Raw genomic sequence first — 26,167 nt, forward strand, 5'->3', positions numbered from 1 at the left:
AAAACTGATTTGGATCAATAGTGATAAAAAGTCATTACCATCTGAAAGCCATTTAGTAGCTGAATAGAGTGATTAATGTTTCTAGGAAGCTGACAAACCTGCCACACTCCCAGAAATCCTTCAATCTCTCTTCCATCTGTGATCTGGGTAAATGGTGGAGGTATGTGTGTGGCAGACTTTCTCAGGGCAAGGGTATTGGGCACCTAGGAATTTACATAAAAAAAAGGATATTCAAAGTATAGTCTTCTGAGGTAAAAATATCTCTTACAACATGTATATTATATTTAGATGCACTGCTTTGGTGCCAGTCAGAAAACCCTGCAAAAAAGAACTCATATGGTATTGGGCTTACTGCAGCAAGGTGTGTGTGTGCGTGTGTGTGTGTGCTTGACCCTCCAGAAAGCCATGAGTAAACGGAACTATAGTTATAATATAGTAACCCTCCCATACCAAAACAGTACTAACTGCCAGCATTCAAACAGAAATATCTCTTCATATAAAAAGGTAATACTGCGACTTACACCAGGCCCTAAAATGTCAATACCCCTCCTATTGGGAAAACAGGATTAGCCAGGCTGCTGTAAACTCTTACACATTCACATCAGTCACATATGCAGAACATAAACAGACCATAAAGTAGAAATGGAAACAGCAACAGGCCAAACACTGGTATGCAGTGCAGCAATGGAGAAACAGAACAAAATCAGGAAATATAAAACTTTAATCATAAGAGTAAAACCATGCAAAAAAAGATATATTTTAAAATTGGTGATTAATAAATTACCCATTAATTAAATATTTAACATTTCCCAAACAGCAGATAGATCCAATAATTAACTAATGAGGAAAAAAAATTCCTTATTCTCCATACCTGGGAACTTTTGGTTTTTAGTCGCCCCGAGATTGTCGTGGACTTGGGGGGGGGGGGACAAACACATTCATTCATTCTCTCTCTCATACACATGCTCTGTCCCTCACCATGCTCCCTCCCATTCTGTCCTCTCCACTCGGCCCTCATTCCAATTTCCTTCCCTCACTAACTTGTCTCTTTTGGCTGCTGGGTCATCTTTCACTGGCAGGTCGCTGCCTTTCTGATGGGGCCCAGCCTGCCTGGCCATTAGGTCGTCTTTTGCTGGTGGGGCCTGTCCTCCCCAGTTGCACATAGGAATTTGGGAAACTGTATATCTTATATGCCTATAGCAAGAAATTTAGACCTTAAATTTAGGATTCAAAAATCTCTGATTTGGAATAGTTCAATTACCTTATCAATACATAGTTATTGAATCAGCCCTGAAGAAGGCAAAGAAAATGAAAATTTATTCAAATTCTCCCACAAGAAAAGATCAGACTACTGCATACATTTGGGAGAAAGTCTTTCAGAGCACAATGCTAATAGCTTGCATCTCTGTTCATGAATTCTATATGGTATGGTATTTGCATGACATAAGACACGTCATACAGGATCAGATCAAGGGTCCATCAAGCCCAGTATCCTGTCTCCAGCAATGGCCAATCCAAGTCACAAATACCTGATAAATACCCAAACATGCTACTAATGCCGGCAACAAGCAGTGGCTATTCCCTATTGATTAATAGCAGTCTATGGACTTCTCCTCCAGGAACCTATTTACACTAACTGCCTTAACCACATCCTTTGGCAATGAATTCCAGAGCTTAATTATGCATTGAGTAAGAGTTTTTCTCACACACTCTCGCTCTGTGTGTCTATGAGAGAAGATCTGAGAAAGTATGTGTCAATGTGTAAAGCTCAATAAAATTTCTGCAATCAAAAAATCTGTTTGTGTGAGTGAGCGCGCGCGTGGGTGTATGTGATCCTGGCTGGCAGCATGGTTGTCTCATGATGTGTACCTGGTTCAAGAACTGATTGTTTGTTTGACCAGACTAGGGATGAATATCTGTCTATCTATCACATTACCTATAAAAGATATATGCAGACTTGCATGGATGAAACAGTGCTCTGTTTGCTCACCCTTGCTCTAGATTGTACTCTACTTAGTTATTTAGGACAATGTGAAGTTTATTTTAGAGAGATTTTGGGTCAGTTCCAGCGTCATGCTTGTGGGACTTGTTGATGCATATGCTGCAAGGAAAGTGCACAAGGGAGTCAGATATCCTAGGGGCTGGTTTTGAAAAAATTCCCTGGGCTATTTTCCTGCAATCTGCCCCTGTAAGGAAAACACTGTTTACTGTAAGTAAAATTCTATCCCTGCTAATGTCTAACCCAGTGCTTCCCAACCAGTGTGCTTTCAGGCCTGATCAAATGTGCCACGGAAAAATCACCACTGCCTGATGCTCAAATACAGACCAGCACCTGAGCTCTGCTCTCAGCAGTGGCTCTTAAACATATAGAAGTTCCTATCTGAGAATATGTGTAATCATGAATGCTGCTTCTTCCTAGCTTCTGTCATGAGCTCTGGTGTATAATAATTAATGGGCAGCATGCAAGGCTACTTTGGTGCTCACAGTGCGCACAGCATCTCCTCATCACCCCCACCTCCCAAGCCGCCTCCTTTTGAATCTATGCATGAGTGAGACAGGGAGAACATGCACTGAGCACTGACTCATTTGCAGTGTTCAGAGCAGCAGCAGTGGAGGAGCTCTGGGAGGCACATGCAGCAGCCAGGGTAACTAACTGAGCTGGCTGCCCGCACCAAAGCAACGTCTCCCTTCTCCTGCACTTGTATATAGATGGAATTGGCCCACTGTGGCAAGTTTGTGTTTCTCTAGTCCCTCTCGCCCTTTTGTTTCAAAATTTGAAAGAGACTGGTAGGGCATTCAGTGCTTCCCTAGCTCTTCTTTTGACGACGTGAGATCTCTCATGTTTGCCTTGCCTGCTCTGTGAAGGCTGGTGTACCACATAATATCTTTGTTAATGTGCATTGCCTTGGGCTTGAAAAGGTTGAGAAACACTGGTCTAACCTGAATTTTGCTCACTGCAGTTTAATCCTATTAACTATTTTTCCTTGCTTCATTGAAAACGGAGAACAACCAATTGTCCCTTGTTATGTATTGGAAGACTGTTTTTCTGGCTAAAGAAACAGATTCTTTAGCGTATCCTTTTAGGTATGTTATCTAGGCCTTGAGGTATTTTTGTTGCTGTCTTTGGAACTTTCTCCGTTTTTATTGCAGTTTTTTTTGGAATGTGAGGTCCAATTCTGAATATGATACTCTAATGATGACCTCACCAATGTCAGAAGAATGGCTTGGTGTCTGTTTACATTCCAAATAATAGTGTTTTGTTTTTGGTAACAGTATAACACTACTGACTTGCATTGTTTACGGTCTACTAGAACTTCCACATCCTTATATGCGGTACTACTCCCATTTCTACATGTCAGTTTTCTTCCAAAGTGTTGAACCTTGCATTTTTCTGTATTATATTCATTCTGTTCAGGAAAACTCAGATTTTTAGCTCAGAGCAACTTGAGTGAAAATGTGTCTACAAAGAGCCCAAGACTAGTGTGGCATTCTTCCTATTCAACACGAAAATGTCTGTGCAGGAGAATTTTGTCTTCTCTGTGTATATCGATATTTCTCTAAATTGACTTTTTATGTTAACCTTTATTTTGTTACAGAGACGTTTGCTCTTTGAGGTAGCATACAAATCGGTACCAATATTTTTTTTTCTGCCTCCCCTTTGCAGGCTATAGAAGGGTCCATGCTGACAATCAGTTTAGGAGATTGGATGGAGCTACCTGGGTTCAAGTTCAAGGACTGGATAGCCAGTAAACGAAGGTAAGGCTTCCGAAAGCAAAGCTATGTTGAATGTGAAAGATACGTACAATAGAACACCATTGAAAATGGCTGGTTGTAGACAGCAGCAGTACTCATCATGGCTGCCTAGGTCATGTGCCCCAAATCTTATTTGCCACAAACTTCCATACAAAACTCTGTTCTTTCCTTGTTTCCACCACTTCCATGGGGAGGTTGTTCCATGCATACACTAATCTCTCTGTAAAGAAATAGTTTCCTTAAATTACTCCTGAGTCTCTCACCCTGTGATCCCTAATTCTAGAGCCTCTTCTGTTGAAAGAGGTCTGCCTCCTGTGCATGGAGACCTTTGAGGTATTTAAATGTCTCTATCATATTTCCCCTATTCCATCTTTCCTCTACATGTTTAGATCTTTAAGTCTGTCTCCATATGCTTTTGAATGGAGGCCACTGACCATTTTAGTAGCCATCCTCTGGACTGAGTTCATCAGTTGTGTTTTGTTTGTTTTTTGTATTACTTTTTTGAAAATGCAAATGAGGTGTCACAGGGGCAATATCACTTCCCTATTTTCTGCTGACCATTCTTCTCCCTATGCACCCAAGCATCTTTCAGTCTCTTGCTGTTGCCTTATCTAGCTGTTTGGCCACTATAAGATCATCTGAAACGATGTCCCAAATTCCACTTTTCTTTTGTGCTTAGAAGAATTTCTCCCCCTCTACTGGGATTTTGCAGCCAAATGCATGACAGCAAATTTTTTTTTTTTTTTTTTAGCATTAAATTATATCTTAGCTGCCAGACTGTATAGCATTCCTTAAGCTTCACTAGATCTCACTTCATGCTTTCCATATCTTCCTGGCTGTCTACCCTGTTGCAGATTTTTGTATCTGCAAAAAGACAAACCTTTCCCAACAATCCTTCTATGCTGTCACTCACAAAACTGTTGAAAAGAACCAGTCCAAAGACTGATCCTACAGGATAAAGCAAGTAATGCCCCTCTCCTCAGAGTGAACTCCATTTACGACTACCCTTTATTACCTTCCACTCAACCAGTTTCTAACCCAGTCAGTCAGTTTAGGGCACGTAACAAGGGCACTCATTTTATTTATGAGCCACCTATGTAGAACCGTATCGAAGGCCTTAATGAAAACTGAAATCTAAAACACAACTTCTAGCACTGTTGCCTAATCCAACTCCCTGATCACCAGGTCAAAGAAATTGATCAGATTTGTCTGACAAGATCTACTTCTGGTAAAACCATGCTATATCAGATCTTGTAATCCATTGGATTCCAGAAACTGCACTAGCTTTGTTTTAACAGCAATTCCATTAATTTGCTCATTACAGAGGTCAGCATTATCCAGATAACTTTAGGACTGCCTTAGAGCAATCCTAAAGTTATCCAGATATATGTACTCACATAGGGGCAGATTTTCAAAGGGTTACACGTGTAAGATACGCATGTAACCCCCGAAAAGCTGCCCCTGCGTGCGCCGAGCCTATGCCGCTGTGCCGAGCCTATGCTCGGCACAGCGGCAAAATGGCACAGTGGCCATTTTGCCGCTGTGCCCGGGATCACAGGCCGGCTGTCGGCCGGCACGCGTAACTTCTTCAACAAAGGTAAGGAGGGGTTTTAGGTAGGGCTGTGGCGGCGGGTTAGGGAGGGGAAGGTGCGGGGGGGGGGGCTGAAGGAAAGTTCACTCCGAGGCCGCTCCGATTTCGGAGCGGCCTCGGAGGAAACGGAGGCAGGCTGCGTGGCTCGGTGCGCACAAGTTGCACAATTGTGCACCCCTTTGCATGCACCGACCCTGGATTTTATAACATGCACGCATGTTATAAAATTGGGCATAGATTTGTTCACGCCGGGTTGCGCAAACAAATCTGCGCCCGCGCGCAGGTTTTAAAATCTGCCCCATAACTTTTAACCTTAACTGGCTATACTCACATTGCTGGTTAAGTCCTCCCACCCAAAAAAAAAAAATCCTTCTGGACCAGTGGCCTTGATTTTTATCCATCCCAATATATTGAGCAATAACACTTGACAGCATTCCCCTTCTCCCAAAAGAATGAAAATATCAGGGCCAAGGCAGCTGGGAGCATGGTATATTTGAAAGACGGGATGCTGCTGGGAATGTTACAAATGTACTGTGCTCCCAGTGACCTTTGGGAGGGATTTGATGAGGAGGGTGGAGTTATAGGTGGGTGGAGAGGGGGTTAGGAAGGGATCTAGGATTTTATCTGAGGTGGGTCTCCATCTACTATGACCTGCACCTTTTCATTTGTTGGAGCGGTCATCAAGTACAATGCTTTCATAATATTTAACTTATCTTGGGGGTGAAGGATCAAGTTTGTTGGCCTAGGGATTTTTTTGTTAGTACTTAAGTGACTGCATATTAACTATAACAGGTTAGGTTTATAGTTCTCTGGTTATACTTACCTGGTTAATTGTAATAGTATATTCTGTGGGTAGTAAAGCAATGTCTCAAGGTGTTGGCTAAGGCCAGAGGACTGCTGGGCTGCATAGAGGCATAATAGGTAAAAAGAGGTGATAATGCCCGTAGGTCTTGGAGGCCTCACTTGGAGTACTGTTTGGTTCTGAGACTGGATCTCAAAAAGGATAGCAACAGGATGGAAGCAGTCCATAGAAATGCAACCAAAATTATTTGGGGTTCACAACGAAAGGCTTATGAAGAGACTTGAGGACCTAGAAACAGGTGATATATGATATGGAATTTTAAATACATGAAAGATGGTGTTAATGCACAAGAATCAAATCTTTTCTGATGGTAAAGAAGCTGTAAAACTAGGGGTCATGATATGAAACTCCAGGGGGCTAGACACAGGAATATTGGGGAAAAGTATTTACATAGAAAGAGTGTAGAAGCCTAGAATGTCCTCCTGGAAGAGATGGTGAAGACAGGAATGGTAAGGGAATTCAAAAGGGTGTGAGAAACACAGAGAATCCCTAAGTCTAAAGGATGATAATGGAAGAAATAGGGTAACCTGTGGCAGTTACTATCCTTAACAGTAGGCATGAAGGGTAACCTGCACAGAGCGGCAGTTACTACCCTTAACAGAAAGCATGAGGGTAATTTTGCATGGAGTGGCAGTTACTACCAAAAGCAACTTGCTGAGCTGACTAGGTGGCCCATTTGGGTCTTTATCTGCCATCATTTACTATGCTACTATGGGAGATTAGTTCCACTGAATATTCTTCACAAATTATCCAACGGATTTCAGTTGGATAACGCGGTGGTTCTCAACTGTTTTTCTGTTATGGTACACCCGATGAGCACTGCACTACAATCTGCTGCTTTTACTAAAAAAAACCCAATGCTATTGTTAAAAATGACTTAAGAGAAAGGTAAAGTACTTTTAACAGCATTTTTTACAAGCTGTTGAAAATAGTTACTCTTCTTCACAGTTTTAATTTTTGCTTATTTAATTGGCTATAAAAAGCACTATAAGAAAGTCCCAAGGGTCTTCAGTGCAAAGAAACCTCTGGTCAGCTTCAACCACTTGTTAAACTACCATTAACATTATTTGATAGCATCATTTAACCAGTTCTTCTGTATGGGCATGAAGACTAGAGTCTATACAGAGCAGAGCTAGGACATTTCCCCTCACAATTCACCATCAAAAATATATATTAAAATTCTGGTGTCAAGCTCCCTCCATTGCCAGGCACGTTTCGAAATACAAAACACTGGGAAAAATCACTCGGCACATATATGGGTAGATTTTATAAACTTACAAGCGCGCGTATCTTATAAAATCCGGGGTCCTCACGCGCAAGGGGGTGCACATTTGTGCAACTTGCTCGCACCGAGCCCTGCGCACGCTACCCGTTCCCTCTGAGGCCGCTCCAATTTCGGAGCGGCCTCAGAGGGAACTTTCCTTCTACCTTCCCCCTACCTTTGTTAGCAAAGTTATGCCGGCCGGAGGCAGACGTAACTTTGCGCGCGCCAGCGGGTTGCTGGCGCGCCATCACCCGACCCAGGGCTGGTCCAAAGGCCTCGACCATGCCTTCGGGCCGGTGTCACGCCCCGGGACTTACATGCGTCCCGGGGCTTGCGCGCACCGCCGAGCCTATGCAAAATAGGCTCGGCGCGTGCAAGAGGCTTTTTTAAGGGTTACGCGCATAACTTATGCGCGTAACCCTTTTAAAATCCGGCCGATGTAGTAATCCTGCCATACCAAACCAACCCTAACGTCCCAGGACTCACACTTCAACAGCCCCAGCTATGAAAAGGCAGCAGCGCACATATTGCTTTGGGCTTAGAATGCCACTATGCCTCCTGTGAGGAAAACAGAACAAGCTGGACTGCTATAGATCCCTACACAGAAACTACAGGCTAGCAGACTCCCTCTTCTCTGTCACATCCACAGAACAGACAAACTCACTGAATGCAGAATAAGTGACCACAAAATATGAAACGAGAACTCTCAGAAGCTAAACTGTAATGCAGTACAGTGCTGGAGAAACACAAACAAAAATGCATTTCCTCCTGTGCTGGGCAAAGTACAGTTCCTCTTCATCCGGGCAAGCCAGTCTGCACCAGTGGGTTGTGCACGCCAACCAGCAGACTCACTGAGGTCACCCTCGTATAGCTCAGTTCAGCCAGCCAGTATTTCTCAGCCTCCAGCCAGTGGTGGACATGCATCCTTTCTTGTGGATTTTGGCCTGCCAGGGTTAAACAGGCCTACTGTGGTTAAAGCATTAGCTCCCTCCCTCAGTTGAGTGTCTGGTGAATTCAGGACAGGAGTGAGGTGAAGGCTGTTGCCCTAGCCCTCCTCCTGACAGGGGAAGAGCTCTGGTAGGATAAGGAGGCCTTGGGCTCAGCCCTACTGCAGAGTTCTCTTCTCTGTCTGATCCTTCTCTCTTCCCTCTGCTCCCTGCCTTTCTTGCTGCTGTGGGGTTCTCAGTGCGGCTGGCCAGGAGAGTTTAAAAAAAAAAAACAAAAAACATGCGTCAGGCAGTGCTGAGCTCAGGTGCTGACTCGCTGTTTGCAGGGCCAATCATGAGTGAGAGAGGCAGTTGTGATGGAGGCCATGTGGTCAGAAAGTGTTACGGGACGGAGCCGGTCAGGTGATTAGCATGGCAGTGCAGAGGCCACGCGGCAGGTGCCATTTTGAGTGTTTGCAGGGGCTACTAAGGCATGCGATCAGAGACATTTGCTCATCTGTATCTGGGGAGAGAGAGATGGCGTCAGGGGTGCAGCGCGGGAAGAAGCTCCTCATCTGCTCTGTCTGCCATATGAGGGTCCTTAGTCCCAGGAGGTCACTCAATGTTTACCAGACGCGTGTGGAGGCCCATGGAGATGTCTCCTCAGGGGAATTTGTCCCTGCAGGCACCTCACGGGCTCCTACTTCACAGGAGGAAGGTATGGCAGCTGCATCTACCAGGAGAGGGTGAGGAGTCTTCTTCACCGCCTCTCCTACCGATTCCCTCGGGGGTGAGCTCGGAGAGGGTTTTGCCTACCCTGGCGATGGATCTTTCTGCCATTTCGTGGGTGGATTATTTTTTTAAGGGCCTTCGGGCTTTCTGTCAGGGGCACACAGGGCCCCAAGAGGAAGCTAGGTATTGCCTGCTTCAGAGGTCTTCTTCCTCGGATCCTAGAAGCATTGCAGGGAGTCCTTGTCCTCTCAAAAGGGGGAAGAAGAGAAGGGGACAGAGTGAAGGAGGAGAAGGTGAAGACTGGTCTCCTTTAGGAGACTCAGGTGTAGAGTTGGCGTCCTCGGTGGGGGATCCTGACAAGCCATTCTTGGAAGAGAGGGAGATTCCCCCAGATACTGAGTCCCATAGGACAATGCTTCAGCTTTTTCACAGGGGCAAGATGTATTTAATTTTGCAGACTTTGAAGCCCCTTGATTGTGAGGAGGCCTTGCCAGCAGCGGCTAAGGATCCTGGTTTTTCCTCTGCACAAGGCCATCCAGGAGCTGATAGATTTAGAATGGAGCGCACCTGAGGCTAATTTTAAAGGCGGTTGCTCTTTAGCAAATTGTATCCTATGGATCCTAAAGCTAGGGAGCAGCTCTGGTTTCCCAAAGTGGATGCCCTGGTCTGCGCAGTGATGAAGCAGACCACCATTTAGGTAGAAGGAAGTGCAGCTTTAAAGGCTGCCCAAGATCAGGAGACTGAGGCAATTTTGAAGCAGGCCTTTGAAGTGGTGGCCATGAATCTCCAAATCTCCGCTTTCTGTTGTATGATGGCAAGGGTCAGGTTACAGTTGGCCCAGGAAGCTCTGGGAGAGAAGAAGCCAGGAGTTGCATTCCTAGTGGATGCAAGCTATGATTTGGCACGTACAGCAGCTCCTGGGGTGGCTTCGGTGATTGCAGTCCGAAGACTCTCTTGATTGCAGAACTGGTCTGCGGATACTATTTCGAAGTCAAACCTTCAAGAGGCACTTGTTGTTTGGGGAGGAGTTAGAGAAGATGGCGGATCGGTGGGAGCAGTCAATTTTCCTCTGATACCAGAGGGTACTGGTTGGCTGGTATCTGAGCTGAGCTATATGAGGGTAACATAAGGTAGTTCTTATCAGTCTCCATCTGATGGTTGACATGCACAGCCCACTGGTGTGAACTGGCTAGCCCTACTGCAAGTAAAGGAAATCATCAGGTAAGAAGTAATTTCAACATATATAAGATATATTTATTGCCATAGCTGACATGTTCCAATCACTAAAGAGAAAATTTTAAAAGTTTTTTTTTTTTTTTCCTACCTGTTTTATCTAGACATTTTTTTTCAGTCAGGTTGGTCCCAGTCTCATGTTCTTATCTTTCCTCTTGGGTATCTAATGTCTCCTTTCCATTTTCTGTTTCTTCTTTCCTGCTGACTTACTTATCTCCCTCTGACATTGATTTTCTCTCAGCCCAGCATTGCCTCCTCACTTTCCCACCCCACCCCACACCAGACTAGCATCTCCCCACACCCAGTGTCTTCACATCATGGTCCCATCCCAGGTCCTTATCCCTCAATTGACTGGACTAGATTGATGCTGGAGAACCCAGATTCTACAGGGGAAAGAGGTCCATTGTCAAAATGTGCTTGCAGGAAAGCCAAGGTGCCTAAGAAACAAAAAGAAAAAAATATGGAAGTAAACACGTGGCCTATCTGCAGCCAACAGTGCTTTGGCCTTGAAGCAACCCTGCCGCCTCCTGCTGCTGCATGAACTTCTTGTTTAGGAAATCCATGCAAGGGACAGGATTGCTTCAGGGCCTGAGCACTGTCTGCTGCAGATGGGCTCTACACTTTACTTTCTATTTTTTTGTGTGGGTTTTTTTTTTCATGGGCCGCACCACAATTTTTCTGCTAACGCAATTTTGACACCCTCCCCCATCCCATAGTCTTGGCACTGTCACTTGGTACAGGGAAACAAGATGGCAATACCACCGTGAAGAAGGAATTGGCCATGTCCTGCCAGGTCCTGGTAGAGCAGAAGAATGGTGCAGTATCTTGTTGGGCCCAGCAGAGGTTGGCAGCACACTGGTGTCGCTACACACACATTGAGGACCACCAGAATGCATTATCTGCTTACAAGTTTATTGAATATGATCCTATTAGTTTTCAAAATGCAATTCCCTCCCCTTTCCCTTGTGTTCTACCTGATGTCTCAACCATGCCCAAACTCTGATAGTGATGGCCTACATCCAGCATTGCTCTGAATCTTTTGCACATCTGCTATTCAGGGTTGTAACTGCCACTCTTTGCAGACAACGTCCAATGCTATCATACTACTGTGGTTGCTCTTTTCAGCCTTGCAGAACCTTGTGATGATTCTTTGGATTGTTAAACTATTTTTAATAAATAAATTACCACATATATGTACATTGTAAAACCAATAGTAGTAGCTAGAATCTTAATACAGCCTGAGGAGGTCAGATGAAGGGCATGCAATAGTTTGAGACTGCATTTTTAGTTCCTGAATTTGATTGCCTTGAGCGTCTCACAGTCTGAGGCAGACATATCTCAGACCGCAGAAGCCATAACCTGGAATGCCCAAGCTGATCAATGCAGTTACCTGACGTGGAGCTTATGCCACATGATGTACCTAGATAGCCCACTAGTTCTGTCTGGATTAGGTCCACATAATATGACCATGAACCCAATAAGCTATTTTGCATTTATGACTATGCAGTGTATATTTTTTAGCCTAGTAAAATACTCATGTTGGTCCATTTCTATCGTACGTGAGAAGTGTTGATCGCAGACTACTGCTAAGAGAGGTTTTAGATGTACAGAAGATAATTTACCCACGTCTGAAAATTTCCCTCCATTTTAGCCACATTTAGTGGAGGCATTCCTGGCAATGTGTTATGGGCGGGATCAGAAAATAACATGTAAATTAGATTTTCAAGTCTATGGGGTGAATTTTCAAAGAGTTATGCAAAGAAAAATTAGCATGTCCTCGGTACACGTTTTATAAGCTTCAAATATATGCATTTATTTTCACTTTCACATGCACTTCTGCATGCGTTTAAAAAAAAAAAAAAAAGATATTCAGGGGCCAAGATTTACGAGCATTGTTATCTTATAAGCGAGAGGAGTAAGGTGAGAATATGTGGTAACTTATTAGTGCAATTTTACACCTGATAATTATCTTGTGCAATTGATATCAGACAGGTCTGTTGTCCATTATTGTTTGGGTGGCCTGGGGGGGGGGGGACTTGAGGCTGAAGAACTAGGAGGGTCTCCATGACCTGGAGATGTATTGGATGAACTAGTAGAGGAATTGGAAATTTTGTAAGTTAAATTATGCGCGCATGTATTAAAATATACCGGCCATCGCGCATAAATCAGGGCTTTATGCAAAGAAGTTTGTTTTGATTTTTGTGGGTTTTTTTTTAAATGTGTAAAATATGCCTACATATGCTTAGAAAACAGGTAGGAAACATATGCACGTTAATACATTGAAATACGCTCTTTCAGTGCATTTCAGGTATTCACGCGTAAGCTTATGTATGCGCATCTGTTGGGGGATGGACATGCACCTATTTTATAATCTGCACATTATAAAATACTACAGTAGTTCTCCATGCGGCCATAGATGTGCATATATGGGGCCGTGCAGAGTTGTCTGAAAGTTCTTCTGTGTGTATTTATTTCCTTACTTAAAAGCAGGTGCAAAAGTCCACAGGTACAAGTTTCAAAAGAAAAGTACACTCGTACTTAAGTCATTAGTAAAAAGTACCCACAGAATTCACCATAACATGGATGGTCTGAAAATCGTCCCCACAGTATGGGAGTAAGGGATACAACATTTTGGGTTGGAAAATAAGTGTGCACACAACTGTACAATAAAAAGGAAATTGCTAACACAGGGTTGAAAGATTTTATATTTTAGAGGTTCAACATTGATCTGCAGTAATGTTTGCATATTGCAGTTTCTGACTTTTTTTTTTTTTTTTTTTTATTAGGTATGCAGTAATTACAGATATTTTCTGTTTTATAGTAAGGATAAAGGTGGAAGTTAAAATAACTCATCAAATTGAACAGAATGAGTGGTTAGCTTTTCTTCATAAGCTGTTTTATTCATAACAAATGGATAATTTTTGTTTGGTTTTTTTCCAGAAACATAAAATGTGATAGAGCAACCCCAAAGGAAATAGCTTCCTACTATAAACAGTATGTTAAAGTAATGGGTCTCCAGAGGAACTTCATAGAAAACACTTACATTACATCTGTATCAAGACTTTATCGAGACCAGGAGGAAAATGAACACCAGGAAAATGAAGTTGTTTCAGCACAGGAGCTGCAAATCGATAAAGAAAGTGACTGGGCAGCTTTGACCAAGAAAAACTGGGAAGTCCGTGGTTATCGCAAAGCAGCTGATGGCTCTCATTTGCCATTCTGTCTTTTTGCGGAGAATGTAGCTCTTGCAACAGGAACCTTTGATTCCCCTGCACGCCTGGGAGCCGAAGGAGAAGACCTGCCTTTTGTCCATCACTCTGTGCGTGACTTTGAAGCTGCTATTATTAAAGGAAGGTTGAGTGGCAAAGTAGACCCTGTACTGATTGTAGGGGCTGGACTTACTGCAGCCGATGCAGTACTGTGTGCTTACAACAATAATATACCTGTAATTCATGTATTTCGCAGACGGGCCAATGATCCAAACTTAATTTTCAAGCAACTTCCTAAAACACTGTACCCTGAATACCACAAGATCTATCACATGATGTGTACTCAGTCACACGCGGCAATCTCTAACCTACATCCTGCTTACATCAGCTTTCCGGAGCACTGTGTACTGTCTTTTAAACCAGACATGAAGTGTGTTCTGCAGAGTGCCTCTGGACTGAAGATGGTTCTCAAAATCTCCATGGCCTTGGTGTTAATAGGCTCTCACCCTAATCTGTTCTTTTTGAAGGAGCAAGGACAAAATATAGGTCAGGACCCCAATCGGCCAATTACATGTAAGGGTAATCCAGTTGAGATTAATCCTTATACACATGAGGCCACACAAGAACCTAACCTTTTTGCACTTGGTCCTCTAGTGGGAGACAATTTTATACGGTTCCTAAAAGGTGGAGCACTGGCCATCACACGATGTTTGGAGGTGAGACAAAAGACAAAAACCCATCTCATTGTGGAAAGAGGAGGTGGAGATGGCTAGCCTGAGAAGAACAATCAGATAACATCACCTGCTGCAACTGTTCCTTGTAACCACAGCAGGCTCCTCAGACAGCTTGAAGTCCATTTTAGACACCTTTTTATTAGTCAAACACTACCTCCTGGTGGGTAGGAGTTGTTGTTTTTACCTGAGTTGCCTAGGACAGGGGTGCTGTACAAACACAATTGCAGTTCACCGATTCACCTTGGATGGCATGTGGGACTTGGGCTGCTGCTCTGTCTGCGATTGCTGCCAGATTGTGAAGAAGACCAGCTGGTACTGGCCTGCCTTATTTTGTATTGCTCTCCTGCTCCAGTGACACAGCATACAGTCTTTTGACAGTATGACAATAAGTGTGTATGTCTATGTACATTTTACATCTTTACATTTTGTCAGTTCTCAAACAAGTGAAATTTGTTTTCTAAGTGGAAATTTAAGCCAAATTAGATATTCTGAAATGTCTCAGCAGGACAATGCCAGTATTTAAATCACATTCCTTCTAACAGCAACAGTGGTGAGGTGTCATCATTTTAATTTCCTCCTTCATTTTAGATTAAGCTTTTGCCACAGAAATTGGCCTTTTAAACAATGATATATTTATATGCAGCAGCCGCGTATGAGTAACAGTTGTATACAAAGCTATTTGTATAACAGAGGCAAGAAACATTCCTTTCATTTTTAGCTTTCTTGCTGTTCCCTTCTGACAGGCCCCCGAATATCTGTCACATGAACTCTTGCACTTCTGACTACTTTTACATATTGTATAGGGGGTCTATGTTGTCATAAACTTGCTCTTTAATTTTGCCCTACAAAATTTGTTTACAGTCAGATACCAGTCTAATAAAAATGTTTTAAGTGCTCTTACTCAGTTGTAATCCAAAATATTTTAGACAGGCTTAATGAGTTTTGGTAAAAGTAAACAAATAATAAAGTAAAAAGGAGCAAGGGTAAGAAAAGGCAGTGAATGTATTCAGTCCAGCAACTGGGGGCTGTGTATGTTTTGAGTTTGTCTTGTGTTTTGTTTTCTTTTTTTAAAGAGCATTCCTGCCCTTTGAGAACTTGTGCTTTGAAATCTGTTGATTTCATGTAATCTTTGTGTACAAGCTCAAGCATGCATTAAGGGGGAAACCATGTGCATTTGTCTGGTGCCGGGGTGCAGATCGGTGTCTGTGAAACAAGTTTGCCAGCAGCCCAAACATGGCACCCATAGCTGGACTTGTGCACGGAAATCTGCTGGCAGAGTGGAGGAAGCAGAACGGTGGGCTTTTCTATCTGCAAACTATGCATTGGAAATTTCTCAGTACTCCAAAGAGGAGTATCTGTTTCCAAGCCTTTTTTTTTCCCCCCCTTTGCTGCTATTCTGCTGCTTAAATAAGTTCATAACAATTTTATTTCCTTTTTGCCCCAGCAATTGAAGTCAACTTGCTAAGACTTGAACATGTGTCTTGATTCAGTCATGCAATAGGCAGTTCAAATAAATTGACATCAACCAAATTAGTCCAGTTTTAGGGAAGATAAAGGTAATATTATAGCAATATCAATCTGTCCCTGTATTTGTTTATCAAAAGTGTTCACCTTCATGGTGAAAGCTCTTATAGAATGTTGTACAGCATTGTGTAAACTTTTTATGTTATATGAAAAAATTCTGAAAAATATTATTTGAAAGCTTTTGGACCCCTGATTATAATTAGAGACCAGTAACAGCACAGACAGCACAATTATTATTGGTTCCATGTGTGATGGTCCTTTTATTGTACATTTCACTTGTTTGGCAAAAGTTTTCTTGAAGGCGGCGGCGGATATTATTTTGATAAATAAATAAATGGAAAACACCTTATGTCTTACAGATAAACAGCATTTGACCATTGTTCATAACATCATGTCTAGAGAGATTGAATAATCTGAACTCTAACCTGGTGTTTTCACCCTGTTTTGAAATAATTGTCTTTTTTTAAAATGTTTCGTTTGCAACAAAAATCTTATGGATTGTTTTCATGTATATTTGATTAAGATCTTCCTAAATGTGGTGTTTGAAACATTTCCCAAAGAGAGGCCCCCATTATCCATCTACCACGCACTATAAAGTTCCTTGCCGCCTTGAGAATGTAAATGAGTGTCTAGCCCTGTCCAGTGCAGAAGGAAAGTTAGTCCTGGCTTTGACTGCTACTCTGCGAAGTGCTGTTGTCACTTGCCTACCTGTTGGAGTGGAAATGTTACAGAATGCATTAGTCAGGCCTGCCTCACTAATCTGTTGGGCCAGTGTGAACACGCTTCACATAATTGTGTAGACACCCTGCTATTGAAGTATGTGGATTGAAGTGAGTTGTGTGTCTCAACATACTGTCATGTTCACAGATAGAATCCAAATGCATTTTCTTTGACTTCTCGTTACCAGCAAAACAGTGAGTGACCTTCCTTTAAACCATGAGTCCCCAAACCTAGTTCTGTCAGGTTTTCAGCATTGCCACAATGAAAATACATGAGATCTATTTGCATTTACTTCCTCTGTTGTATGCAAAATGCCCCTTATGAATATTTGTGGAAATCCTGAAAACCTGACTGGATTGTGGCTTATGGGGACCTCTGCCTTAAGTTTGACATAGGCTCAGTGTCCGTATAAATGATACTTTGAACAGCTAGGCCAGGAATAGGAAACTCTGGTCCTGGAGTGCTATCAACAGATCTGATTTTTAGGACATTTAAAATGAATATGCATGATAGATATAGATAGATATATACATAAAATGGAGGCAGTGCATGAGGATGTACCTCATGCATATTAATTGGAGTATCTAAAAGCCAGACCTGTTGGTGGCACTCAAGGACTGGAGCTAGGCAGTAACTAAGCAGCTGATGATGGTGAGATTAATCATTAGAGACAAAAACCATTGGTCATTGATACAATTGCCACTCTAAGAAATGTTAATGCCATCATTGATGAGGGCCCAAATAAGCCAGCATACCACACAGTTATGGGCCAGGCTTTTTTTCGGGGGGGGAGGGCAGGCAAGAGTTAATGTCTTTAAAATCTTGGTTAATTGCTCTTGTAGGACATATCACATAGGAGGACCCATTATGTTCAACATGGCTCACTTTTTTGTGCTTGCTTTTATTGCATTTTTTTGTGCTTGCTTGGCTGACAATTGTTCTGATATATATTCAGTCAAGCAAGCACAAGAAAATGCAATAAAAGTAAAAATAAAAATGTTAAGACCAGATTAGATTGCAAGCCCTGATTTCTGCTGCATTTAGTCATGTATAAATGGTGACTAGGTACCACTTGCAATGTAGCATAAAGATTATATGTGCCTGCTTAAAACTAGTGGCATTACTAAGATTGGCAGACAGTGCAGTGTATTTGATGGAATATGTCTAACAGAGGTGGAGGTATTTGCACTGACAAGTATTAAGACAGTATATTGTAGTATATAGTTAACACATGTACAACACTTATATTGTTAGGACATACATGATGGCAGACAGTGCAATGTACTTGGAGGTACAGCTGTAGTGCTGGAGAAGTATTCCTTTCATAAGTCAGTGTAAATAATACACTACTACAAGCTCTGTCATGCCTGCAAGCACGTAAATTTTCAGGGTTGGGGGTACAGAAGTGGAGCCCTCTTACGGTAGTCATTTTGATTGGCGTATAGACACGTATCAGATCAGTTCTTAAATCAGAACCCAACTCATTCCAGCTCACTACCTATTTGCACACCATGCATCACAGCCATTGCTAATCTCTCCATGGGGGCAGTGTCTCCGAATAGGTTTGTTTTATGCATACCTTGACAGAAATTAACCTCATTCTGAATCTTTCAAATGTATTGCTAATGTTCTTAATACTTACAATGTGCCAAAGAGGATCTGCTCCTGGAGTTCATAGAGATGTAATATGTATAGACACATATCAAGGTGCTCTTGGAAATACTTTTTAAATCAGGCCAGTGCACCCAATACAATTGAATTTATTTCTGTATCTTTCTCTCACATTTTCTTAGTCTCTCATTGCATCTTCTTGGATCTTGTCTCACACAATGTATGCAATATTCACTTGCTACTAACACGTCTATCAGTAATGCTGTTCTTGTGTATTTTTGCTTTACCACAATGTCTGCTTTTTTTAGTATCGAGCATTGTACCAGTTGGAATGGAAATGTTCCAGGTAACATAATATAGTAATGATGGCAAAAAAAGACCAAAATGGTCCATCTAGTCTGCCCAGCAAGCTTCCCAAGGTGGTAATTGCCGCTCCGTGCAATTTACCCCCATGTTTCTCTTAAGGGTAGTAATTGCCGCGCCGTGCAGGTTACCCCATGTTTCTCTTAAGGGTAGTAACTGGTGATTACTTCATTTTCTGTAATTGTTAGGATTCCTGTGTGCTTGTGGTACAGCGAGGTTAGTGTTTACAGTAAATGAGCTGTGCCACTTTGTACTTTTCTGTTTACAGGCCTTCTGCCATTATGCCACATTCATGACAATGTATAACTATTTACAGTTCTGTTTTACAGAATCTGAATTTCTGTTACACTTTTTTTTTTTTCCTATACTGGTTACGAATGATTTTGTCCACAATCCTATATTGAAATTATCAAGCTCTCATCGTTTAGATTTAAATTAATCTCTCCATAACTACTGTTGTCAAGTTTGGGGGTTACTGAAGTGATGCTTTTATACTTCCCATTGTAACTGGCTCTCAAGGCCGGGAATTGCCCACCCCTCGTGCAGACCATGTGATATGGCAATACTGCTGATAGAGTGGAACTGTGCCATTGTTAGAAAGAGCTTTACTACAGGCACCCTTTGAAAGATATGGCGCCTGCTTAGTAGGACGCTTCCTCCTGTAGGGGAGAAGGAGAAATGATTCAAAGCAGGAGACCTACAGCCCCTGGCAGATGGCAGTGTCACTCTGCAGTGTTTACCAATGTTAGGCTGGTAATACTGCCATCAGCTGAAAAATTAAATTGAACCCAGTCTCATTATCTCAAGGCAGGAATTAGTGGCATGCTGCTGGCATGAGCCTGTCACCTTCTTTTCTTTCTCCTCATCACTCTCCAACTGCTGCTGGATCACCAGCCATTGATTGGACTAACTACTAGGCCTAGCCTCCTCTTCCTCAAAAATAGCAGAAGCCATGTCAGGCACTGCTAATGGTGGACTGGATGTAGTTTGCCTAGTGGTGGATGTGCCACTGCAATTCATGCAGCATCATACATGCTTCTTCTCCGCATTACTTGCACTCCTCCCTTCCCTAATATTCAAGAACAGAAACAAAAATACAAATTTGAAAAAAAAACCACCCACAACAGATAAAAATTAAAAAGTCTTTATTATCCCATCTGTCTCCTTCCTCATTAGAATCTTCACTAGACCCCACAAACATGTACTAGAGGTAGATCCTTTTATATGTTTTTTATTGTGATTTGGGAACATCATCTGTCAACAATTACTGGATTATAATGGCCAGTCTAGTTAGGTCTGTTTTTCTTTTTCAGGACAGGCTGATCCAGGTTTTACCCTACTGCATCCATTGATTTAGAGTCCTGCAGTTTGTTTTTTTTGGCCTTGAACCTTTCCTGAATTTAAAAATTATATTGAAACTTCAAGTGAATTTTTCATCAGCAATCTTTTTGTTTTTAATTTGCAGAGCTGTAATCATGGCTTTTCATATACTTCCTACAGGGAAACGCTTAAACAAGATGAATAGTCGGTTCACAGTTAATTAAGTTCTAAATTATCTTTTTTATCATAAACTGGATGTATCTTTCTAATAAAGAGCATTAATTCTGTTCCCTTTAGAATCAGTGTTTACAAGTTACCCATATGAATGATCTACCTCAACTTCCCTAAAGTTGCAGGAAATTTTAAACAAAAAAATGATAAACAAAATAAAGCAATTATTTTCTACTACTTTTTTTTTTTTCAGTAGTTCATATGAAAAAAAGGTTACCTTCTTGTAATGATTATAGGGAAGAACATTTTCAAAGTGTTTCATGCAGGTGAACGTGTTTACCCATGCAAAATGAGTGAAATGTTCCCAGCCTCTATATGTAGAAATGAGCGCATACTTTACCCAAAGAGAAAAGGGGCATTCTTGAGTGTGCTAGGGGCTGGAGGGAGTGAAAGAACATGTGAAGGTGAGATTTTAAAGTCTGGATAGGTACTTTCCCTCATGGACCACGCCAGCACAAGTATGCAGGGTGGATTTTGAAAGGGAAAATTTGTAGGGAGTTTCTCTTTAAGCATGCAGGCCCACAGGTATAAAGTATGTACTGGCCTGCAAGCTGCATGGGAAAAGTGAAAATTGCACCCTATATTGGGTAGATTGCGTAGTGGGGGAGGGAGCAGATACAGTAGTACACACCAACATGCATGAATTCATTAATACCCTAACTAGATAGGAAATAGATGTAGAGATGACTTCTGCAACACGGTGGATACTTTTAGGGAGAAAGTGTGTGTGTGTGTCTGCCTATACACATCAATGCAGTAGTGGAACTATAGGACTCTGGTGTCCAAAAATAAAAGTATGCACAAAACTTATCACTACAGGAGTGATATTCACTTCCGGGTCCTTGAGGGCTGCAGAGTGGTTAGGTTTACAGGCTTTTCCTATTGAATATGTATGAGAGATGTTTGCATAGAATTGAGGCAGTGTGCATGCAAACCTTTTCATGCATATTTATTAGGAATAGCCTGAAAACCCAACCAGTCTGTGGCCCTCAAGAACTAGACATGAATAACACTGTACCAGAAGCTACTTTTTGCAATCTAGGTGGTTAGTTTTATGCTTTAAATCCAAAATCTCAAGCTCAGACCTATGAAACCCTTAGGAGACAAAGGATGACATTTCTATCAGCTACCTCTGTGCAATTACTGTACTGCAAATATTTTCCTTTTGACATTTTGAAGATCTTGCATTCTTAACTATACCCTATGGGGCAGATATTCAACCGCCCGCGCGATTAAATTCCGGGCTTCATGCACATGGCCGGGCCTTGCACACGCCGAGCCAATTTTTGAAGGGGCCCAGCCTTGCGCAGAAAGCCCGGTACGCGCACAAGTGCTGGGCTTCCTCGAAGGGGCGGGCCAGGAGGCGTGTTCTCGGGAGCTGAAGTAAGTTGCAAAACGGAGATATCTATAAAAAGGTAGGATTTAGGGGGTGAGGGGAAGAGAGAGGGAGTATGGGGAGGGGGAGGAGAGAACTGGGGAAGGTTGGAATGCATTGCCGGGCGGAAATTGCAAACCCTGCCCCCCCTTGCTGGCGCTGCCACACATACGTGTGCAGAGTATAAAATCTGACACGCATGTGTGTGCGGCCCACAGATTTTCCACTGTGGTAGAAAATCGATGCATCCATGTGTGCATGCCAGGAAGTGAGCTCAGATGGACACGACCTGCACAAGTGGAAAATCTACCCCTTTTGCTTTTACTCTTCAAAATACTGCAATTTTGTATCATTTATACAGTATTTTAATGTACTTGCACCAAAGTTACAAACTTCAGAGTGCTTACTAAAACTGCCCTTTTCCCATAAAAACTGGATTGGGTATTAGTCTTGAAGGTTATTAGCTTAGAGACAGGAAAACAATGGCACTGTCTTTTAACCCACAGCAAGATTTTGGGGCTGGAGGAAATGAATGCTAAAATGTCTTAGAAGGTTAAAAATAAGTTTGGAAACCGAAGCAGAATGCAGTATATTTTGGATTATACAATTTTAAAATTGAGAATGGGAAGGCACAGAATATGATATAATGTTTGAAAGCTGTATTTTTGATTATGCTGTAATTCTAATAAATATATAAATTTAACACTAAAGATTTAGAACTTGAGCTACGGTGGGAAAATACAGGCTTGGAATTTACAATCCAAAGGTTTGCAGTCTTATGTTTTGAATTTTGTACATCGCTTAGGGCAGTCTTTTTGATTGAAGAGGTGAATAAATGTTTTAAATACCATCTTTAGAGTTTTGCTGTATACGTTTTATCAGGTGATATCTAAGAATTCTCTGGACCATTGTTTTTTCATTCACTTGTTTTTGGTCTCTTAGCTTATTGGTCACTTCTGATCATGTGATTTCTTCATTCACAAACATTTTTCAGCATCTTTTTCTGATGCCTTTCAGCTGATTGGTGGTTACTAATCATGTGATTTTTTATTTTTTTCATTCTTAAGTCTTGCTGAATCACCTTGATTGTTTTTTTTAGTGGTGTAATTGCACAGCGGACCAAGGTATTTTATTTTGACTGGGTGTTTTTTTTAGAATTGTTAGGTTTTGATCCTGTATTCTCACTCTCCTGCTTCCTTATGCCTTCCAATTGGTGGCTTCTCATGATGTTGCTTTTCACTATTTTCATTGGATGTTCCAAAGCCTTTTATCTGATTGGTTCTTATGTGGCTGTGGGGTTTGGCAGCAGGAGATTGGTTACAGCATGTTTTAACATGCTTTTGAATGTTTGAATATGTAAATGATGATAGCCTCGGTGTTCCTGTGAGAATCATGTATAAATGTGTGACCTGATTGAATCTGAAATTGTCGTTCTGATCTGTTTTCTAGATTTGTTGTCTATGTCCTCCTATTAATTGTATCTATTTCTTTGATTTACAGAAGGTTTTGTCTTGTGTCCCTCCCAAGGCAGCCTTCAGGCAACACACAGACCTTGTCGGAGGACATACTCTTTCCTGTAAAATGTTTAAATGAATTTCTTTGAATAAATCTTCTTACTCTATTAATTTCCTGCACATTTTGGTTTTGGAGAACTTTTTTGAGCTTTTACCACACACTTTTGTATTAAATAAAATCATGAAATATATACATAATACGATGCTTATGCAGTAGGGGTGGGGCGGCAATTTGCAGATTTTCTGCTTTAGAACAAAGTCCATCCATACTTTGAAAATTGTACTTTTGGACTTCTACATCCACTTTCATATTGTCTATGAAAAATAACATGCCTAGACAAATACAATCCATATGGGGTTTTTTTCTCCAATCACACCTAAAATGTGCCCCAGGAACATCTCCCTAAATGCAGTTGAAAATAGTACTTTTATCCGTATTAAGGTAGGGCAGATTTTTTAGGCAGCCAATTTTAAAAATGTCCTTTAAATGTTTTATTCTCAATGAGCATGAGTAAAAGGAGAGAATTCTATTGCGGTAAATTTTCAATCAGTTCCTAACTGGTATTTTATGCATCTACATTTTAGCTCCTGTAAATCAGACTCATTTTCAAACAAAAAATCCTGAAGTTCATTATGTTTAGATACCAGTGCTGTTAGCCAGTTACATGTTCACGCACATGCTTGCACCATCTGAAAAAAGCAAGTGTGTACACCAGTAGCCTGTAAATTAATCTACCCATGTACATTTTTTAGTATCTGTATGCGCATAGAGGCCAATTTTAAAAGGCCGCCGCGAGCAAATCCCTGCAGATATGCGCATCGCTGGGCTGAATGCATTTTCCAAGTGGCACAGTATGCACAGAAGTGCCGGACTTTTAAAATGGGGAGGGTCTGGGCAGGGGCCAGCCGGGACAGCACGTGCAACTTTTCGGAGCAGGTAAGTTGTAAAACAAATTTAGGGAGGGTAGGTGGGTTTTAAGGAACGGGGAGGAAAAGGGAGGCAGGAGAGGTAGGAGGTTAAGAACATGCCATACTGGGTCAAACCAAGGGTCCATCAAGCCCAGCATCCTGTTTCCAACAGTGGCCAATCCAGGCCATAAGAACCTGGCAAGTACCCAAAAACTAAGTCTATTCCATGTTACTGTTGCTAGTAATAGCAGTGGCTATTTTCTAAGTCAACTTAATTAATAGCAGGTAATGGACCTCCAAGAACTTATCCAATCCTTGTTTAAACCCAGCTACACTCACTGCACTAACCACATCCCCTGGCAACAAATTCCAGAGTTTAATTGTGCATTGAGTGAAAAAGAACTTTCTCCGATTAGTTTTAAATGTGCCACTTGCTAACTTCATGGAGGTGCCCCCTACTCCTCCTTTTATCCAAAAAAGTAAATAACCAATAGAGATGTGAATCGTTTTCCATATCGTCTTAACGATAGAAATCGTGTGGCAGGAGAAGAAAATCGTGTTTGGCACGATTATTTCGTTGAAAAATCGTTAAAAATCGTTTTTTCCGATTAGTGCGCACTAACTCGAGTTAGTGCGCACTAACTCAAAATGATACAAATAGACACTTTCCAGGTCACTGAAGGTCAGTTAGGAATGAATATGTGTTCCTATTGGCTGGCAGCCCTCTTATCTATTGATGTTACCAAGGTTACCACTGAGGTAATGGTTGGGGGGATGTGAAATGGAAACAGTTGGAAGCTTGACATGTGATGATCAGCACTCACGTGACTAGAACTTCTTTGTTTATTATTTTTGTTAGCAGACACGTGCATGTTGAATTTGCCAATCACTGTGCATTTTAGAAAGGTGGTCCTGGCTGGAACTGTACACAGTTCAAATATATGTAATTGATTGTTGGTAAGTGTATTTTTTAAGTAGCCACACTGGCACAAGTATGTTTACTTTTCCTCCTACTTAACTCACTAGCTCAGCTTTGTAAGAAGGGCTTCTCTGCTTGAGTGAGGGTCAGGCAGCTCCCCTCTGTCTGTGAAGCCAGCCTCTCACTAGTAATGCAGGGAGGGAGCTGTCTCAGACTTCACCATCCTCCCCCCCCCCCCCCTCACCCACACACCATTCACTAGCTGGGACATGGGGGAAGTCAGGAGTGAGGGTCAGGCAGCTCCCCCCTGTCTGTGAAGCCAGCCTCTCACTAGTAATGCAGGGAGGGAGCTGTCTCAGACTTCACCATCCTCCCCCCCCCCCCTCACCCACACACCATTCACTAGCTGGGACATGGGGGAAGTCAGGAGTGAGGGTCAGGCAGCTCCCCCCTGTCTGTGAAGCCAGCCTCTCACTAGTAATGCAGGGAGGGAGCTGTCTCAGACTTCACCATCCTCCCCCCCCCCCTCACCCACACACCATTCACTAGCTGGGACATGGGGGAAGTCAGGAGTGAGGGTCAGGCAGCTCCCCCCTGTCTGTGAAGCCAGCCTCTCACTAGTAATGCAGGGAGGGAGCTGTCTCAGACTTCACCATCTTCCCCCCCCCCCCCTTCACCCACACACCATTCACTAGCTGGGACATGGGGGAAGTCAGGAGTGAGGGTCAGGCAGCTCCCCCCTGTCTGTGAAGCCAGCCTCTCACTAGTAATGCAGGGAGGGAGCTGTCTCAGACTTCACCATCCTCCCCCCCCTCACCCACACACCATTCACTAGCTGGGACATGGGGGAAGTCAGGAGTGAGGGTCAGGCAGCTCCCCCCTGTCTGTGAAGCCAGCCTCTCACTAGTAATGCAGGGAGGGAGCTGTCTCAGACTTCACCATCCTCCCCCCCCCCCCCCCTCACCCACACACCATTCACTAGCTGGGACATGGGGGAAGTCAGGAGTGAGGGTCAGGCAGCTCCCCCCTGTCTGTGAAGCCAGCCTCTCACTAGTAATGCAGGGAGGGAGCTGTCTCAGACTGGTATCAGGGTTAGGGCACTGTGTACAGGAAGATCACAACACTCCTGGTATTAATAGGGATAGGGCACTGTAAGAGATGACTGTAGTAGATTGAATAAAGATCTGATGTTTCTGCTCTCCTCACACCAAACAAAAACAACACACAAGCAGAGAAGCCCTTCTTACAAAGCTGAGCTAGTGAGTTAAGTAGGAGGAAAAGTAAACATACTTGTGCCAGTGTGGCTACTTAAAAAATACACTTACCAACAATCAATTACATATATTTGAACTGTGTACAGTTCCAGCCAGGACCACC

The 26,167-nt window shown here is 42.5% G+C and overlaps 1 protein-coding gene across 4 annotated transcripts in view; it reads left to right on the forward strand.

Moving 5' to 3' along the window:
* Positions 1-23,073, forward strand: part of OSGIN2 (oxidative stress induced growth inhibitor family member 2) — a 125,045-nt gene extending 101,972 nt beyond the window's left edge. For all 4 annotated transcript variants that reach the window (XM_029591628.1, XM_029591627.1, XM_029591624.1 and 1 more), the window contains 2 exons: positions 3,665-3,756; positions 13,302-23,073. In XM_029591628.1, the coding sequence (XP_029447488.1) occupies positions 3,665-3,756; positions 13,302-14,343 (1,134 nt within the window). In that variant the 3' untranslated portion in view covers positions 14,344-23,073. The remainder of the gene's footprint in view (positions 1-3,664; positions 3,757-13,301) is intronic.
* Positions 23,074-26,167: the final 3,094 nt, after the last annotated feature.

This window comes from Rhinatrema bivittatum, chromosome 2, assembly GCF_901001135.1.
Source record: "Rhinatrema bivittatum chromosome 2, aRhiBiv1.1, whole genome shotgun sequence".
Classification (NCBI taxonomy): Eukaryota; Metazoa; Chordata; class Amphibia; order Gymnophiona; family Rhinatrematidae; genus Rhinatrema; species Rhinatrema bivittatum.